The 20,131-nt window shown below is 46.3% G+C and overlaps 1 protein-coding gene across 2 annotated transcripts in view; it reads right to left on the reverse strand.

Moving 5' to 3' along the window:
- LOC115126039 (glutamate receptor ionotropic, kainate 1) overlaps nt 1–20,131 on the reverse strand; it is a 125,388-nt gene that overhangs the window by 35,074 nt on the left and 70,183 nt on the right. For both annotated transcript variants that reach the window (XM_065024180.1, XM_065024179.1), the window contains exons 7-8: nt 19,463–19,636; nt 15,196–15,339 (exon numbers count right to left, since the gene is read on the reverse strand). In XM_065024180.1, the coding sequence (XP_064880252.1) occupies nt 15,196–15,339; nt 19,463–19,636 (318 nt within the window). The remainder of the gene's footprint in view (nt 1–15,195; nt 15,340–19,462; nt 19,637–20,131) is intronic.

The raw sequence follows: 20,131 nt of genomic DNA on the forward strand, positions 1-20,131 counted from the left end.
ATAGAACTGTATCATCTGCATATAGATGGAACTTTGCTGGTTGCATCCCATTTCCCAAATCATTGAGAACAACACAGGAGCTAAAATGGAACCCTGGGGCACACCTTTATTAATCTCTAGACAACTAGACTTGTGATTGTCAGTATATAACACATTGTGTTCTGTCAGAAAGATTAGTTCCTAAACCAATTTACTGCCCCTTCACTGAGACCAATGTTACTGAGTCTAGCTAGCAACAATTCATGGTCAACTGAATCAAAGGCATTTGATAAATCCACAAACAGAGTAGCACAATGTTGCCTTTTTAATCAAGTGCATTAATGATGTAATTTACCACTGCCATAGCTGCAGTTGTGGTGCTGTGCCCCGATCTAAAGCCAGACTGAACCTCGCTCAGTATATTCTTTCCAATTAGGAAGTGTTTTAACTGTGAGTTCACTGGGGATTCATAGACTTTGGCCAGGATAGGGAGTTTAGAGATAGGACGATAGTTCTTAGCATCTGAGGGATCTCCACCCTTTAGCAGTGGGAGGACATAAGCTGATTTTCAAATGCTGGGTATATAATTGGTCAAGAGACTCAAGTTGAAAATGTGAGCCACAGGTTCTGTGATAATACCAGCTGCTATCTTTAAGAGGTAGGGCGTCCAGGATGTCTGGACCTGCATACTTTTTAGTGTCTGTAGCCTTTAGTTCTTTATAGACCTCAGTATAAGAAACAGGCTCAAAGTTAAAATGGTTGACATGAGGGCCTATATTATAGTTGACTGTAACAGAGCTGACAGAGGCCTGGACCCCACCATTATCAACAACTGAACCAACAGATATGAAGTGCTTGTTAAAACCCCCTACAATATGGGCTTTATCCTTCACTTCATTAGAATCCATTATTAAATGGTCAGGAAGGTCAGAGGAGACATTAGAACCTGACCGACTGATTTGATTAGCTTCCAGAACTTGGTAGGGGTGTTTAGGTTCTCTGTGACTACATTTAAATAGTCATCTGATTTGATTAGATTCCAGAACTTGGTAGGGGTGTTTAGGTTCTCTGTGACTACATTTAAATAGTCATCTGATTTGATTAGCTTCCAGAACTTGGTAGGGGTGTTTAGGTTCTCTGTGACTACATTTAAATAGTCATCTGATTTGATTAGATTCCAGAACTTGGTAGGGGTGTTTAGGTTCTCTGTGACTCCATTTAAATAGTCATCTGATTTGATTAGCTTCCAGAACTTGGTAGGGGTGTTTAGGTTCTCTGTGACTACATTTAAATAGTCATCTGATTTGATTAGCTTCCAGAACTTGGTAGGGGTGTTTAGGTTCTCTGTGACTGCATCTAAATAGTCATCTGATTTGATTAGCTTCCAGAACTTGGTAGGGGTGTTTAGGTTCTCTGTCATCTGATTTGATTAGCTTCCAGAACTTGGTAGGGGTGTTTAGGTTCTCTGTGACTGCATCTAAATAGTCATCTGATTTGATTAGCTTCCAGAACTTGGTAGGGGTGTTTAGGTTCTCTGTGACTGCATCTAAATAGTCATCTGATTTGATTAGCTTCCAGAACTTGGTAGGGGTGTTTAGGTTCTCTGTGACTGCATCTAAATAGTCATCTGATTTGATTAGCTTCCAGAACTTGGTAGGGGTGTTTAGGTTCTCTGTGACTGCATTTAAATAGTCATCTGATTTGATTAGCTTCCAGAACTTGGTAGGGGTGTTTAGGTTCTCTGTGACTCCATTTAAATAGTCATCTGATTTGGACTTCCTGATCAACTCTGTGCATTTGTTTCTTAGCGCTCTGAAGGAGGCCCAGTCAACAGGAGCATTTGTATGTCTAGCTTGAGCCCAATAGATATTTCTGTTTCTAATTCATTCTGCCAAGTTATCTGAAAACCAGGCATTGTTCCTTCCACTGATTGTACATTTCTTCACAGCGGCATGCTTATCACAAATGGACACACATTTCACATAAAAATAGTCCCAGGCAGTGTCAACATCGAGAATCAGATTCTGTCTATTTTATGGTACAGATCATGTAAGAACGCTTGTTCATCAAACTGTCTAAAATGTCTTTTAAAAATATAACGGGGTTTGGTTTTGGTCATTTTTTGTATTTCTATCACAAGCTTTTGCACAGCGATCACTGACATCATTACAGAATATCCCAGTCGATATGTATTTGTGAGGGGTATTCGTTAGCATAATGTCCAATAGTGTTTGTTTGTTTGGTGCGCTTCAGAGAGTGAGATTCAGAGAGTCAAACAGCTCTTTAAAAAGAGTCAGATACAGATGTAAGTATGTCCCAGTTCAAATCTCCTAAAATAACGAATTCAGAGTAATTTAGAAAGAGAGGTAAGTGCGACTCCCGAAGCTGAGGGCGGTCTGTAGCAGCCGAGGGCGGCCTGTAGCAGCCGAGGGCGGTCTGTAGAAGCCGAGGGCGGTCTGTAGAAGCCGAGGGCGGTCTGTAGCAGCAGAGGGCGGTCTGTAGCAGCCGAGGGCGGTCTGTAGCAGCCGAGGGCGGTCTGTAGCAGCCGAGGGCGGTCTGTAGCAGCCGAGGGCGTTCTGCAGCAACCCGAGGGCGGTCTGTAGCAGCCGAGGGCGGCCTGTAGCAGCCGAGGGCGGCCTGTAGCAGCCGAGGGCGGCCTGTAGCAGCCGAGGGCGGTCTGTAGCAGCCGAGGGCGGTCTGTAGCAGCCGAGGGCGGTCTGTAGCAGCCGAGGGCGGTCTGTAGTCGCCGAGGGCGGTCTGTAGTAGCCGAGGGCGGTCTGTAGCAGCCGAGGGCGGTCTGTAGCCGCCGAGGGCGGTCTGTAGCAGCCGAGGGCGTTCTGCAGCAACCCGAGGGCGGTCTGTAGCAGCCGAGGGCGTTCTGAAGCAACCCGAGGGCGGTCTGTAGCAGCTGAGGGCGGCCTGTAGCAGCCGAGGGCGGTCTGTAGCAGCCGAGGGCGGTCTGTAGAAGCCGAGGGCGGTCTGTAGCAGCCGAGGGCGGTCTGTAGCAGCCGAGAGCGGTCTGTAGCAGCCGAGGGCGGTCTGTAGCAATCCGAGGGCGGTCTGTAGCAGCCGAGGGCGGTCTGTAGCAACCGAGGGCGGTCTGTAGCAACTGAGGGCGGTCTGTAGCAGCCGAGGGCGGTCTGTAGAAGCCGAGGGCGGTCTGCAGCAACCCGAGGGCTGTCTCTAGAAGCCGAGGGCGGTCTGTAGCAGCCGAGGGCGGTCTGTAGCCGCCGAGGGCGGTCTGTAGCAGCCGAGGGCGGTCTGTAGCAGCCGAGGGCGGTCTGTAGCCGCCGAGGGCGTTCTGCAGCAACCCGAGGGCGGTCTGTAGCAGCCGAGGGCGTTCTGAAGCAACCCGAGGGCGGTCTGTAGCAGCTTAGGGCGGCCTGTAGCAGCCGAGGGCGGTCTGTAGCAGCCGAGGGCGGTCTGTAGCAGCCGAGGGCGGTCTGTAGAAGCCGAGGGCGGTCTGTAGCAGCCGAGGGCGGTCTGTAGTAGCCGAGGGCGGTCTGTAGCAGCCGAGGGCGGTCTGTAGCCGCCGAGGGCGGTCTGTAGCAGCCGAGGGCGTTCTGCAGCAACCCGAGGGCGGTCTGTAGCAGCCGAGGGCGTTCTGAAGCAACCCGAGGGCGGTCTGTAGCAGCTGAGGGCGGCCTGTAGCAGCCGAGGGCGGTCTGTAGCAGCCGAGGGCGGTCTGTAGAAGCCGAGGGCGGTCTGTAGCAGCCGAGGGCGGTCTGTAGCAGCCGAGAGCGGTCTGTAGCAGCCGAGGGCGGTCTGTAGCAATCCGAGGGCGGTCTGTAGCAGCCGAGGGCGGTCTGTAGCAACCGAGGGCGGTCTGTAGCAACTGAGGGCGGTCTGTAGCAGCCGAGGGCGGTCTGTAGAAGCCGAGGGCGGTCTGCAGCAACCCGAGGGCTGTCTCTAGAAGCCGAGGGCGGTCTGTAGCAGCCGAGGGCGGTCTGTAGCAGCCGAGGGCGGTCTGTAGCAGCCGAGGGCGGTCTGTAGCAGCCGAGAGCGGTCTGTAGCAGCCGAGAGCGGTCTGTAGCAATCCGAGGGCGGTCTGTAGCAGCCGAGGGCGGTCTGTAGCAACCGAGGGCGGTCTGTAGCAACTGAGGGCGGTCTGTAGCAGCCGAGGGCGGTCTGTAGAAGCCGAGGGCGGTCTGCAGCAACCCGAGGGCTGTCTCTAGAAGCCGAGGGCGGTCTGTAGCAGCCGAGGGCGGTCTGTAGCAGCCGAGAGCGGTCTGTAGCAGCCGAGAGCGGTCTGTAGCAATCCGAGGGCGGTCTGTAGCAGCCGAGGGCGGTCTGTAGCAACCGAGGGCGGTCTGTAGCAACCGAGGGCGGTCTGTAGCCGCCGAGGGCGGTCTGTAGCAGCCGAGGGCGTTCTGCAGCAACCCGAGGGCGGTCTGTAGCAGCCGAGGGCGTTCTGAAGCAACCCGAGGGCGGTCTGTAGCAGCTGAGGGCGGCCTGTAGCAGCCGAGGGCGGTCTGTAGCAGCCGAGGGCGGTCTGTAGAAGCCGAGGGCGGTCTGTAGCAGCCGAGGGCGGTCTGTAGCAGCCGAGAGCGGTCTGTAGCAGCCGAGGGCGGTCTGTAGCAATCCGAGGGCGGTCTGTAGCAGCCGAGGGCGGTCTGTAGCAACCGAGGGCGGTCTGTAGCAACTGAGGGCGGTCTGTAGCAGCCGAGGGCGGTCTGTAGAAGCCGAGGGCGGTCTGCAGCAACCCGAGGGCTGTCTCTAGAAGCCGAGGGCGGTCTGTAGCAGCCGAGGGCGGTCTGTAGCAGCCGAGGGCGGCCTGTAGCAGCCGAGGGCGGTCTGTAGCAGCCGAGGGCGGTCTGTAGCAGCCGAGGGCGGTCTGTAGCCGCCGAGGGCGGTCTGTAGCAGCCGAGGGCGTTCTGCAGCAACCCGAGGGCGGTCTGTAGCAGCCGAGGGCGTTCTGAAGCAACCCGAGGGCGGTCTGTAGCAGCTTAGGGCGGCCTGTAGCAGCCGAGGGCGGTCTGTAGCAGCCGAGGGCGGTCTGTAGCAGCCGAGGGCGGTCTGTAGAAGCCGAGGGCGGTCTGTAGCAGCCGAGGGCGGTCTGTAGCAGCCGAGAGCGGTCTGTAGCAGCCGAGAGCGGTCTGTAGCAATCCGAGGGCGGTCTGTAGCAGCCGAGGGCGGTCTGTAGCAACCGAGGGCGGTCTGTAGCAACTGAGGGCGGTCTGTAGCAGCCGAGAGCGGTCTGTAGCAGCCGAGAGCGGTCTGTAGCAATCCGAGGGCGGTCTGTAGCAGCCGAGGGCGGTCTGTAGCAACCGAGGGCGGTCTGTAGCAACTGAGGGCGGTCTGTAGCAGCCGAGGGCGGTCTGTAGAAGCCGAGGGCGGCCTGCAGCAACCCGAGGGCTGTCTCTAGAAGCCGAGGGCGGTCTGTAGCAGCCGAGGGCGGTCTGTAGCAGCCGAGGCGGTCTGTAGCAGCCGAGGGCGGTCTGTAGCAGCCGAGGGCGGCCTGTAGCAGCCGAGGGCGGTCTGTAGCAGCCGAGGGCGGTCTGTAGCAGCCGAGGGCGGTCTGTAGCAGTCCTTATATATGTTCACTTTAACCGCAAGCAATTCAAAAGAGAATTTCAGAGGTGAATTTCAGAGGTGTTAAACTCAGATTTCACATAAATTGCAACCCCTCCTCCTTTTCTCATCCGATCCGTTCTAAAAAAACGTGTACCCATCAATAGAAATCCAGTAATTTGACAGAGATTTTCTTTAGTCAAGTTTCTGATAAAACCATCACGTCTGCATTTTGTCATTTTGGCCCATATTTTAATCATGTCTATTTTTGGAAATAGATTTCTGACATTAACAGGCAAGTGGGAGACTGAGATATAAAAACATAATGGTTGTTATATTCAGAATCCACCTTCACATACAAGTATTTTATTCTGTTAACAGGATCAGGGTCATTAAAACATAACTCTTAAATCTCTGATCTCAAGGATCACACATACAAACGGACAGACTGATTGGCTACCAGCTCTACAGCAGTCTTGAAAACTGTTTTCTGCCCCTCCCATTACATAGAATTTGTAGATAATTGTCCCTCTTTCTGGGACTCACCCACAAACATGACCAAGCCTGGCCTGCTTGAGGAGTGACGGACTCCATCCTAGCTGGAGGGGTGCTCTCATCTTATCTATCAACGTAGAGCCCGGTCTAACTCCACAATGTGATAGCGTGCAGGTCAGGCAGCAGGCTGTTTGCCAGCCTGCCAGCTTAGTGGAGTCTGCCACTAGCACAGTCAGTGTAGTCAGCTCAGCTATCCCCATTGAGACAATGTCTGTGCCTCGATCTAGGTTGGGAAAATCTAAACATGGCGGTGTTCCCCTGAGTAATCTCACTGGAATAAAGACCTCCTCAATCCCTGTCATTTTTTAAAGAGACTGTGATAATACCACACAACTCAAAATAGGACTACTTAATGTTAGATCCCTCACTTCCAAGGCAGTCATAGTCAATAAACTAATCATGGATCTTAACCTTGATGTTATTGGCCTGACTGAAACATGGCTAAAGCCTGAAGAATACTGAGTTAAAAGAGGCCTCTCCAATGAGACACTCAAGTTTTTTAAATCCTGTATCTCTTGACACATTCATGGCCTCTAAACCTTCCAGCTGCCTACTAGATCCTATTCCAACTGAACTACTGAAAGAGCTGCTTCCTGTGCTTGGCCCTCATATGTTGAACATAATAAACGTCTCCCTATCCTCCGGATGTGTACCAAACTCACTAAAAGTGGCAGTAATAAAGCCTATCCTGAAAAAGCCCAACCTTGACCCAGATGTTTTATTTTTTTAACTATCGGCCTATATCAAATCTCCCATTCCTCTACACACATTTTAGAAAAAGCTGTTGCACGGCAACTCACTGCCTTCCTGAAGACAAATAATGCATACGAAATGCTCCAGTCTGGTTTCAGACCCCATCAGTACTGAGACTGCACTGGTGAAGGTGGTAAATTACCTTTTAATGGCATCAGACCAAGGCTCTGCATCTGTCCTCCTAGACCTTAGTGCCGCCTTTGACACCATCGATCACCACATTACTTTGGAGAGATTGGAAACCATAATTGGTCTACATGGACAACTTCTTGCCTAGTTTACACAGACAACTTCTTGCCTAGTTTAGATCTTACCTGTCAGAAAGATTTCAGTTTGTCTCTGTGAATGATTTGTCCTCTGACTAATCCATTTTAAGTTTTGGAGTTCCTCAAGGTTCCGTTTTAGGACCACTATTGTTTTTACTATATATTCTACTTCTAGGTGATGTCATTCAGAAACACAATGTCAACTTTCAATGCTATGCGGACGACACACAGCTGTATATTTCGATGAAACACGGTGAAGCCCCAAAATTGCCCTCCCTGGAAGCCTGTGTTTCAGACATAAGGAAGTGGATGGCGGCAAACATTTGACTCTTAATTTCGGAAAAAAAACAGATATGTTAGTTCTAGGTCCCAAGAAACAAAGAGATCTGCTGTTTGATCTGACACTTAATCTTGATGGTTGTACAGTCGTCTCAAATAAAACTGTGAAGGACCCCGGCGTTACTCTGGACCCTGATCTCTCTTTTAAGGAACCTATCAAGAATACTTCAAGGGCAGCTTTTATACATCTCCGTAACATTGCAAAAAATCTGAAAAGTTTTTTTGTCCAAAAATGATGCAGAAAAACTCATCCATGCTTTTGTCACTTCTAGATTAGACTGCAATGCTCTAACTCTTCTGCTAACCACTCTGGTATTTATCTGGCTGGTTCCCCTCTCCACTGGGATTCTCTGCCTCTGACCATATTACGTGGGCTGAGACACGGGCTTGCAAATGCTCCTCCATGCCGTCCCTAGGAGTGGTGCATCACGTCGTGCCAGGATTTTTTTCCCGCTATACTTGACTTGAGTGGGTCGAGTCACTGAGGTGACCTTCCTGTCCAGTTTTGCGCCCGTTTCAGGGTAGTACGTTGGTGGTCTGCTGATATCCCTCAAGTGGTGTGGGGGCTGTGCTTTGGCAAAGTGGGTGAAGTTAGTATATCCTACCTGGTTGGCCCTGTCCGGGTTAGCCCTGTCAGGGGGTATCATCAGACGGGGCCGCCCCCCCCCCCTGTCTCAGCATATGCTGCAATAGTCTATAGGCCAGGGGGCTAGGGTCAGTCTGCCCTATCTGGTGAAATTCTCCTGTCTTCTATGTCCTATACTCCCTCCTAATTCTCCCATCTCTCTCTCTCTCTCCCTCTCTCTCCCCTCGCCTCCCGGAGGACCTGAGCCCTAGGACCATGCCTCAGGTCTATGACTCCTGGCTGTCGTCAGTCCACCTTGTCATGCTGCTGATCCAGTTTCTGCTGTTTTGCTTGTGGCTATGGAACCCTGACCTGTTCACCGGACGTACTACCTATAGATGGATGGGAAGTAGTGTAAAAAACAAAAAAACAATTAGTGAACAACAAATTCAACCCTTATTAGACAACTTTCTGGGAAAACATGTTCCACTGTAATAGTGAAGTGTAAATTTGGCAGTAGAAAAACCTAAATAGTATATTTAACCTCTCAGCTTCCCTATCAAATCTAAACAGTATATTTGACCTCTCAGCTTCCCTATCAAATCTAAACAGTGTATTTGACCTCTCAGCTTCCCTATCAAATCTAAACAGTGTATTTGACCTCTCAGCTTCCCTATCAAATCTAAATATTTTAAGCAGAAAACATAAGAACATTAACAAAAATGACAAATGGTTTGATGAAAAATGCATAAAAATGGAGAAACCTATCCAACTAAAAACATGAGCCTTCAGATTCTAGTAGGGTGAGGCCGGGTGCTGCAGACTGTTTTAGTGCTTGTCACGCCCTGACCATAGAGAGCCTTTTTTATTCTCTATTTTGGTTAGGTCGGGGTGTGACTAAGGGGGGTTGTTCCTATCTAGGTTGTTTAGTTCTATGTTGGACTGGTATGGTTCCCAATCAGAGGCAGCTGTTTATCGTTGTCTCTGATTGGGGATCATATTTAGGCAGCCATTTCCCCACTGTTTTGTGGGATCTTGTTTTGAGTTAGTGCATGTGGCACCGCTGAAGGTTCGTTGTATGTTTCTTTTTTTGTTGTTTGTAAGTTTCACTTAATAAATTATGTGGAACTCAGAGTACGCTTTCCCCTTGTGCCCTCACCAATTCATTGATATATATGTTGAAGAGGGTGGGGCTTAAGCTGCATCCCTGTCTCACCCCACGGCCTTGTGGAAAAAAATGTGTTTGTCTTTTTGCCAATTTTAACGTCACAATTGTTATTTGTGTACATGAATTTTGGAATGTTGCATGTTTTTCCCCCAACACAGTTTTCCATTCATTTGTATAGCAGACCCTCATGCCAAATGGAGTCAAAACAGCATGAGAAGACTTTGCCTCTCTTTCTCTCTCCCTGAAGAGCTATGGGCCATGGCACAAGCCATGGATTCTTTGTGTCTCTCTCATTCTCTGATCATGCCTAGATTAGTAATGCCTTGTAATGTTTATTCATGCTTTGTAACTTAAGCTTCATGCCGTGTATGTGAATCCATTAATTTTACTATGTGATTAAATATCTGCCTTTGATAGCCAGTTTTTATTCCTTTGTTGATAGCCAATTCCTATAACTCAACGATAGTCTCTTGCATGTTGCTAAATCCATCTACAGTTGAAATCGGAAGTTTACATACACCTTAGCCAAATACATTTAAACTCAGTTTTTCACAATTCCTGACATTTAATCCTAGTAAACATTCCCTGTCTTAGGTCAGTTAGGATCACCACTTTATTTTAACTTGTTAGGGCCGTGGTCCCGTGGTGGGAACATCAATCAGCGGAAATGTTCAAGTGCGCCACCTATAGTTTTTGATCAAACTCAAACTTTCATTAAAATGCACATACAATGTACTGAATTAAAGCTACACTCGTTGTTAATCTATCCACCAAGTCAGATTTGTAAAATGCTTTTCGCCAAAAGCATGAGAAGCTATTATCTGATAGCATGTATCCCCCAAAATACTGCAACGTCACCTAACGACAGATTTTGCAATAGCCGGGGGCTACTCAAAACGCAGAAATAAAATATAAAACATTCATTACCTTTGACGAGCTTCTTTCTTGGCACTCCTAGATGTCCCATAAACATCATTTAGGGTCTTTCTTCGATTAAATCGGTCCATATATAGCCTAGATATCGATCTATGAAGACTGTGTGAACAACGGAAAAAATGAGCGTTTTTTAACGTAACGTCATTTTTTTTTATTAAAAAAGTCGACGATAAACTTTCACAAAACACTTCGAAATAGTTTTGTAATGCAACTTTAGGTATTAGTAAACGTTAATACTCTATCAAAATGATCACGGGGCGATGTATATTCTTTAACTTCACGTCTTGAAATCATGGCCGGATATTGCTCAACCAAAACATCCTGTCGGAGACCGGAGGAAATCGGCTCCCTTATTTCGGTTTGACCAAGAAACAAAGCCGAAGCAAATGACAAGACTCTAGACATCGTGTGGAAGCTGTAGGTATTGCAACCTCGACCTCATTTAATCCGGTTCACCTTTAACATTTCTTGGAATTGGCGCATGGATATTTTTTTCCATTTTTCAGTGATCAGATTTTCCTGCACTTTTCGATGAAACGCACGTTCTGTTATAGTCACAGCCGTGATTTAACCAGTTTTAGAAACGTCTGAGTGTTTTCTATCCACACATACTAATCATATGCATATACTATATTCCTGGCATGAATAGCAGGGCGCTGAAATGTTGCGCGATTTTTAACAAAAAGCTGCGAAAATTCGTAACTTCCCTAGAATGTGAAATGTCAGAATAATAGTAAAGGGATTTATTTAAGTTTTTATTTCTTTCATCACATTCCCAGTGGGTCAGAAGTTTACATACTCAATTAGTATTTGGTAGCATTGCCTTAAACAATTTAAACTTGGGTCAAACGTTTCAGGATGCCTTCCACAAGCTTCCCACAATAAGTTGGTTGAATTTTGGCTCATTCCTCCTGACAGAGCTGGTGTAACTGAGTCAGGTTTGTAGGCCTCCTTGCTCACACACACTTTTTCAGTTCTGCCCACAAATGTTTTATAGGACTGAGGTCAGGGCTTTGTGATTACCACTCCAATACCTTGACTTTGTTGTCCTTAAACCATTTTGCCACAACTTTAGAAGTATGCTTGGGGTCATTGTCCATTTGGAAGACCCATTTGCGACCAAGCTTTAACTTTAACATAATTTTCCTATCTCATGATGCCATCTATTTTGTGAAGTGCAACAGTCCCTCCTGCAGCAAAGCACCCCCACAACATGATGCTGCCACCCCCGTGCTTCATGGTTGGGATGGTGTTCTTTGGCTTGCAAACCTCTCCTTTGTCCTCCAAACATAATGATGGTCATTATGGCAAAACAGTTCTATTTTTGTTTCATCAGACCAGAGGACATTTCTCCAAAAAGTACGATGCAAACCGTAGTCTGGCTTTTTTATGGGAGTTTTGGAGCAGTGGCTTCTTCCTTGCTGAGCAGCCTTTCAGGTTATGTCGATATAGGACTCGTTTTACTGTGGATATATAGATACTTTTGTAGCTGTTTCCTCCAGCATCTTCACAAGGTCCTTTGCTGTTGTTCTGGATTTGATTTGCACTTTTCACACCAAAGTACGTTCATCTCCAGGAGACAGAATGTGTCACCTTCCTGAGGGGTATGACGACTGTGTGGTCCCATGGTGTTTATACCTGCATACTATTGTTTGTACAGATGAATGTGGTATCTTCTGTCGTTTGGAAATTGCTACCAAGGATGAACCAGACTTGTGGGGGTCTCCAATTTCTTTGGGCTGATTTCTTTTGATTTTCCCATGATGTGAAGCAAAGAGGCACTGAGTTTGAAGGTAGGCCTTGAAATACATCCACAGGCACACCTTCAATTGACTCAAATGATGTTAATTAGCATAGCAGAAGCTTCTAAAGCTGTGACATCATTTTCTGGAATTTTCCAAGCTGTTTAAAGGCACAATCAACTTAGTATATGTAAACTTCTGACCCACTGGAATTGTGATACAGTGAATTATAAGTGAAATAATCTGTCTGTAAACAATTGTTGGAAAGAATTACGTGCGTCATGTACAAAGTAGATGTCCTAACCAACTTGCCAAAACTATAGTTTGTTTGATTGGTTGAAAAACTAGTTTTAATGACTCCAACCTAAGTGTATGTAAACTAGTTTTAATGACTCCAACCTAAGTGTATGTAAACTTGTTTTAATGACTCCAACCTAAGTGTATGTAAACTAGTGTTAATGACTCCAACCTAAGTGTATGTAAACTAGTTTTAATGACTCCAACCTAAGTGTATGTAAACTAGTTTTAATGACTCCAACCTAAGTGTATGTAAACTTGTTTTAATGACTCCAACCTAAGTGTATGTAAACTAGTTTTAATGACTCCAATCTAAGTGTATGTAAACTAGTTTTAATGACTCCAACCTAAGTGTATGTAAACTAGTTTTAATGACTCCAACCTAAGTGTATGTAAACTAGTGTTAATGACTCCAACCTGAGTGTATGTAAACTAGTTTTAATGACTCCAATCTAAGTGTATGTAAACTAGTTTTAATGACTCCAACCTAAGTGTATGTAAACTAGTTTTAATGACTCCAACCTAAGTGTATGTAAACTCGTTTTAATGACTCCAACCTCAGTGTATGTAAACTTCCAACAAGGAACTGTATATGTAGTCAGATAAAAGTCTTAGTCTTATTACAGGTCACATTTGAGATAAATACAGTATAATAGATGTAATGTAAATGTTATGTTTGTGCGCATCAGATCGTACACAGATCATATATTAGCATAATGCAAATGTTCTAATAAACAACTTGGTTGGGTTCATTCGAGTGACTGATTGATTGTACATGGGAGGAATTCTCACAATCACTTTGGCAGTACGCCCAGAACATTGCTCTGGGAACTAAAATTAGTATCTCAGTTTCAAGGTCTCAGCTTTGAGAGAAGAAGCCTCGTGAGCTATCGGTCAGTCACATGCAGAAACCAACGTTAATAATGAACAATGTAAATCATGCCTATATAACTTGTCTGTGTAGCTGTACATAAGAGAACTGGAGGCATCACCCTGGGGGAGCTTCTGACCGACTTGTACTGTGTGTGCAGTGTTTGTTGTAACCCCTCCAGTTAACTGATAGTAACGAGTGATTCATTTAATACTGACTTCAGGTTTTGCTGGTGTTGAATTTCCACCGCATAAACATTTGAACCAATATTACCGCACTACTACCTCCATGTAGTGTACTACTGACAGGTGACACCTCTTCAGTCATTGTCAAACACATGCAAGGCATGATTTCCTCCCTTGTGAAAAACAATTAAGAACTTAATGACACACACTCCACACCTTTGGTAGGATCTGGTCTTAACTCCATTCTCTATAGACCGCCAGTGATTAAATAAGATGAAGGCAGTGAGATGTGAAAGAATGGATGAAGGAGTGTGAAAGGAAAGAGGCATGAAGGGAGGTGAGAACAAATAGATTGAAGGATCAAGTGAGCAGGGAAAATAATTGATTGGATTTATATAAAGCACTTTTCTACCGACTGAGGGACTTTTACATAGTAGAGGGGAAACTCACCTCATCCACCACCAATGTCCAACCATTTTGTGCCAGAACGCTCACCACTCATCAGCTATCAGGTGGAGAGCGATATATGCCAATTAGGAGGATGCGTAGGTGGCCATGGTGAAATGGGGCCAGGTTGGGAATTTAGCCACGACACTAGGGTTAACAGCCGTACTCTTACGAAAAGTGCCATGGCATATTTTTTTTAAATGGCCACAGAGAGTCAGGATACCAGTTTAATATCCCATCCAAAAGATGGCACCCTATGCAGGGCAATGTCCCCAATCACTGCCCTGGGATTGCCTTAGACCAGAGGAAAGAGTGCCCCCTACTGGACTTCCAACACCATCTCCAGCAGCATCTGGTCTCCCATCCAGAGATCAACCAGGACCAACCCCCCCAAGCCAGCAGTGGGACGCAGGGTGGTATGCTGCTGACATAAGGGGATGAAAGAACAGAGGGAACGATCAAGTGAGGCGGGAAAGAGGAGGGAGTGAGGAATGATGGGAGGTGGGAAAGAGGAGGGAGTGAGGGATGAGGGGAGGTGGGAAAGAGGAGGGAGTGAGGGATGAGGAGAGATGGGTAAGCGCAGGGAGTGAGGGATTAGGGGAGGTGGGTAAGAGGTGGAAGTGAGGGATGAGGGAGGTGGGTAAGATGTGGAAGTGAGGGTTGAGGGGAGGTGGGAAAGAGGAAGGAGTGAGGGATGAGGGAGGTGGGAAAGAGGAGGGAGTGAGGGATGAGGGGAGGTGGGAAAGAGGAAGGAGTGAGGAATGAGGGGAGGTGGGAAAGAGGAGGGAGTGAGGGATGAGGGGAGGTGGGAAAGAGGAAGGAGTGAGGGATGAGGGAGGTGGGAAAGAGGAGGGAGTGAGGGATGAGGGGAGGTGGGAAAGAGGAAGGAGTGAGGGTTGAGGGAGGTGGGAAAGAGGAGGGAGTGAGGGATGAGGGGAGGTGGGAAAGAGGAGGGAGTGAGGGTTGAGGGGAGGTGGGAACGAGGGGGAGTGAGGGATGAGGGGAGGTGGGAAAGAGGAGGGAGTGAGGGATGAGGGGAGGTGGGAAAGAGGAGGGAGTGAGGGATGAGGGGAGGTGGGCAAGAGGAGGGAGTGAGGGTTGTGGGGAGGTGGGAAAGAGGAGGGAGTGAGGGTTGACGGGAGGTGGGAAAGAGGATGGAGTGAGGGATGAGGGGAGGTGGGAACGAGGGGGAGTGAGGGATGAGGGGAGGTGGGAAAGAGGAGGGAGTGATGGATGAGGGGAGGTGGGAAAGAGGAGGGAGTGAGGGATGAGGGGAGGTGGGCAAGAGGAGGGAGTGAGGGTTGTGGGGAGGTGGGAAAGAGGAGGGAGTGAGGGATGAGGGGAGGTGGGAAAGAGGATGGAGTGAGGGATGAGGGGAGGTGGGAACGAGGGGGGAGTGAGGGATGAGGGGAGGTGGGAAAGAGGAGGGAGTGAGGGATTAGGGGAGGTGGGTGAGAGGAGGAAGTGAGGGATGAGGGGAGGTGGGAAAGAGGATGGCGTGAGGGATGAGGGGAGGTGGGAAAGAGGAGGGAGTGAGGGATAGAGGGAATACTCCATTATAAAGTGGCTTGCCTCACTCACCTCTTTGAACATGTTCATGAATCGTGCTCCGAAGCGCCAGGGTTTGTGTCTGTGGCACTGCAGTGAGCTGACAGTGATCTGAGTGGAGAGCTGGGAGGCTGCTGCCACCATGTACACAGCATCATACATCAACGCTGCCTCAGTCTGGAAGAGATGTGTTTTTAAAAAAAAGTTGGCTTTAATTGATCTCAATAGTGTACGGCAGGAGTAGGCAACCCTGGTCCTGGAGGACCACAGGCACGTCACGTTTTTGATTTACAGAGCCTTCAGAAAGTATTCATACCCCTTGACTTATTCCACATTTTGTTGTGCTACAGACTGAATTCAAAATGGATTAAATATATTGTTTCCTCACCCATCTACATACAATACTCCATAATGACAAAGTGAAAATATGTTTTTAGATTTTTTTTTTTTAAATTGATTGAAAATGAAATACAGAAATATCTCATTTACATAAGTATTCACATCAATATATGTTAGAATCACCTTTGGCAGCGATAACAGCTGTGAGTCTTTCTGGGTAAGTCTCAAAGAGCTTTGCACACCTGGATTGTACAATATTTGCACCTTATTCTTTAAAAAATGATTCAAGCTCTGTCAAGTTTTCTGTTAATCATTACTAGACAGCCACTTTCAAGTCTTACCATAGACTATAAATTCGATTTAATTCAAAGCTGTTACTAGGCCTTGCAGGAACATTCAATGTCGTCTTGGTAAGCGACTCCAGTGTATATTTGTGTTTTAGGTTATTGTCCTACTAAAAGGTGAATTAATCTCCCAGAGTCTGGTGGAAAGCAGCCTGAACCAGGTTTTCCTCTAGGATTTTGCCTGTGCTTAGCTCCATTCTGTTTCTTTTTTATCCTGAAAACTCCCCAGTCCTTAATGATTACAAGCATACCCACAACATGATGCAACGAGCATTGCAAAATACATTTTTTAAATCTATGTTATTCAATTATTGCGCGCGCCGACGAGCGTCTGCGTTGCCAGGGGCTAGGAAGGTTCTATTTCTGACGCAGATCGCGCTACAAGTCCTGCCTCTCCCATCTCCTCATTGGTTTATAGAAGCAGGTACCCACGTGCCATCTCCTCATTGGTTTATAGAAGCAGGTACCCACGTGCCATCTCCTCATTGGTTATACCCACATGGGTGACTGAAAGACAAACAAGGTCAGTGGCTGTAATGCACCTAATTTATGAAAGTTGCCAATCGCAATATAAAGTCAAGAGAAGAAAAGGCCTGGAAGGAAGAGAGATGACTAGAAACGATTCGGTTGACCGTTTTATGTGTGGATTAATTGGCGGCGTAGAGGACCTTGTGCATTTCAGTTAAAATAACAACTCTATGTTTATATCCCAGGACAAATTAGCTAGCAACAGCAAGCTAGCTAAATAAGACAAATTAGCTAGCAAGTGCAAGCTAACTATCTAAAGTGCCATAAATGTTTAATGCTTTTTGACCTGTCCTCAAATTGATATAATTGGTTCAGAGTTTGTTTTGATATTTTAACCTGCGTGTCGTGATCGTGTTTGGTGTGGGGGGACAAAATACATTTATGCACGAAGGCGCACGCGCGCAGTCGGTTTGGGTTCCGTGTAAGAATACCTAGGTGTCTGGTGAGACTGTCAACTCTCCTTCCAGACTCACATTAAGCATCTCCAATCCAAAATTAAAACTAGAATTGGCTTCCTATTTCGCAACAAATTATCCTTCACTCATGCTGCCAAACATACCCTCGTAAAACTGACTATCCTACCGATCCTTGACTTCGGCAACGTCATTTACAAAATAGCCTCTAACACTCTACTCAGCAAACTGGATGCAGTCTATCACAGTGCCATCAATTTTGTCACCAAAGCCCCATATACTACCTACCACTGTGAACTGGCCCTCGCTTCATAGTCGTCGCCAAACCCACTGGCTCCAGGTCATCTATAAGTCTTTGCTAGGTAAAGCCCCGCCTTATCTCAGCTCACTGGTCACCATAGCAGCACCCACCCACAGCACTTGCTCCAGCAGGTATATTTCACTGGTCAGCCCCAAAGCCAATTCCTCCTTTGGCCGCCTTTCCTTCCAGTTCTCTGCTGCCAATGACTGGAACAAATTGCAAAAGTCACTGAAGCTGGAGTCTCATATCTTCCTCACTAACTTTAAGCATCAGCTGTCAGAGCAGCTTACAGATCACTGCACCTGTACTTAGCCCATCTGTAAATAGCCCATCCAACTACCTCATCCCCATACTGTTGTTTATTTCATAGCCCATCTGTAACCCATTTTGCTTCTTTGCACCCCAGTATCTCTACTTGCACATTCATCTTCTGCTCATCTATCATTCCAGTATTTAATTGCTATATTGTCATTATTTCGACCACTATGGCCTATTTATTGCCTTACCTCCCTAATCTTACATCATTTTCACACACTGTATATAGACTTTTCTATTGTGTTATTGACTGTATGTTTGTTTATTCCATGTGTAACTCTGTGATGTTGTATGTGTTGAACTGCATTGCTTTATCTTGGCCAGGTCACAGTTGTTAATGAGAACTTGTTCTCAACTAGATGGTTAAATAAAGGTGAAATAAAAAAATACAAACATGATTTCGGATTGGTTTGCCATGTAGCTTCTGTCTATAACATGAGCTGGTCAGTATGTTAGGTAATTAGGTAAGTAGGTAATCCTTTTTTTAAAGATATCACATAGTAGAACTGCATAATTGTTGTACTCCACTTTCTGGAGGACCGAAATCAGTTGATTTGGAGTTTTATTACAAATATGCTTTGTTGTATTTGTTGCTTTGTTGTATAAAACACCTATCTCCGCAGTACATCTTCAAACTAAGGGCAAACGTGACAGAGAGGGAGAAGCATCCGTCCATGTATACAGGTAAAATGATCTAGTTAGCTACATTTTCAGATATTAGAAGTTTCTAATTTTGTCAGAAAGGTGTTTTCATTTCACGTTAAAGTGTACTGTTAGCTAGCTAGCTAACGTTACGTGTATGATCTATGTAGTAATATTATTTGTATCTCAGAGGTATTTGCATTGCTAGCTATGGCCAGGTCGCAGTTGCAAATGAGAACTTGTTCTCAACTAGCCTACCTGGTTAAATAAAGGTGAAAAAATAAAAAATAAAAAAATAAAAAATGTTAGTTAGCTAACATTGAACCTGGTTCAATAGCAACCTGCAGATAGGTAGTAACGTTATGAGTTGGGATTATGGTTCATTGTTTAGCTAGCTAGCTAGCTACATGTCTTAACAAAAGACTCCACTATGAAAGTAACTATTTCAACAGAATGTTTATGATGTCACTACGACAAATGTTGACAGATGTAGCTGGTAAATTCGCTCTGGCTATCTACTCCGATTTCAGAGCACTCTCGTCTGAGTGTGCTAGTGCACAGAATAACTGGCGAATTTAAGAACGCTTAACACCCGTTGAATATGACCGGTGCCAGTAAACGTTGGCGAAAAAGCATATTAAAATTATTGCTGACAGTACAGTTGCAGTCACCAATGCTCTGGATAACATAAAAACAGCCTAACCAGCTCTGCTAGGGGGAGTAAAATGTTCAGAGTGAGGTGTTCTCTCATTTGTGTCTGGAAGTAGCTAGCAAGCTAGCCAAGGTTAGCCAGTTAGCTTGGGTGCGTGACTGCTGTTGTTCGGTCAGAACGCTCAGATCAACCCTACTCCTCGGCCAGAGCGTCCAGTGTGCGCTCTGAACGCTCCGAGAGCGAAACGCTCAGAATTTACGAACAGACAATCTGACAACGCTTTGAGTTAACCAACGCCCAGAGCACACTCTGACACTCCAGAATAAATGTACGAACACACACGTACTATAAACCAGCCTTTAGTCTTGAACTCTTTGGTTGTTTAGTACACGGCCTCACATGTGAATCCTTAAAGAGATGGGTGGGGCTAAAGCTTAATATGGTGTGAAAGATGCTGAATGGGTGTAGACAAAGAAGAGCTCTCCAGTAGGTACCAAAACATTCAAGGTGCATTTTCTCAAAAGTGAGGTTACAAGTTTATAAACTTTCAAAGCAAAATTACTTTCCAATTGTTCCTCAACTGTAGTGTATGATCTACCATTTTCTAGCTCTGAGTCTCTACTTTTATCCAATGTAAAAAACACAATTTCATATTTTGCTACATAAGCCCGAATCAAGCCGGTCGGTAAAATATTAAATGAAATACTTCTCAACAAAATCCCATATTTTGGTCGCATTAACCTTGGTCAACATTTGGCCAACGTACCGTCATCATGCCATCCAGCATGCCCGTCTCTGGTTTGGGCGGGGCTTGCTGGCGCTCCATGGACCACTTGTCGACCACGGAGGCGACCTGGGGGTTGTCTATGTTGAGGAGGCGGAACCCGGTCATGTTCACACCGCTGTACCTGTACGGCTCCAGGTCCAGAGCAAATAGGTCCTGAAGAGGAAGAAACACCTGGAGTTTAGTAACAAACAGGTCCTGAAGAAGGAGAAACACCTGGAGTTTAGTAACAAGCAGGTCCCGAGGAAGGAGAAGCACCTGGAGTTTATTAACAAACAAGTCCTGAAGAGGAAGAAACACCTGGAGTTTAGAAGGAGAAACACCTGGAGTTTAGAAGGAGAAACACCTGGAGTTTAGAAGGAGAAACACCTGGAGTTTAGTAACAAGCAGGTCCTGAAGAAGGAGAAACACCTGGAGTTTAGTAACAAACATGTCCTGAAGAGGGAGAAACACCTGGAGTTTAGTAACAAACAGGTCCTGAAGAGGGAGAAACACCTGGAGTTTAGTAACAAGCAGGTCCTGAAGAGGAAGAAACACCTGGAGTTTAGAAGGAGAAACACCTGGAGTTTAGTAACAAACAGGTCCTGAAGAGGGAGAAACACCTGGAGTTTAGTAACAAACAGGTCCTGAAGAAGGAGAAACACCTGGAGT

The sequence above is a fragment of the Oncorhynchus nerka genome, linkage group LG11 (assembly GCF_034236695.1).
Source record: "Oncorhynchus nerka isolate Pitt River linkage group LG11, Oner_Uvic_2.0, whole genome shotgun sequence".
In the NCBI taxonomy this organism is placed as follows: Eukaryota; Metazoa; Chordata; class Actinopteri; order Salmoniformes; family Salmonidae; genus Oncorhynchus; species Oncorhynchus nerka.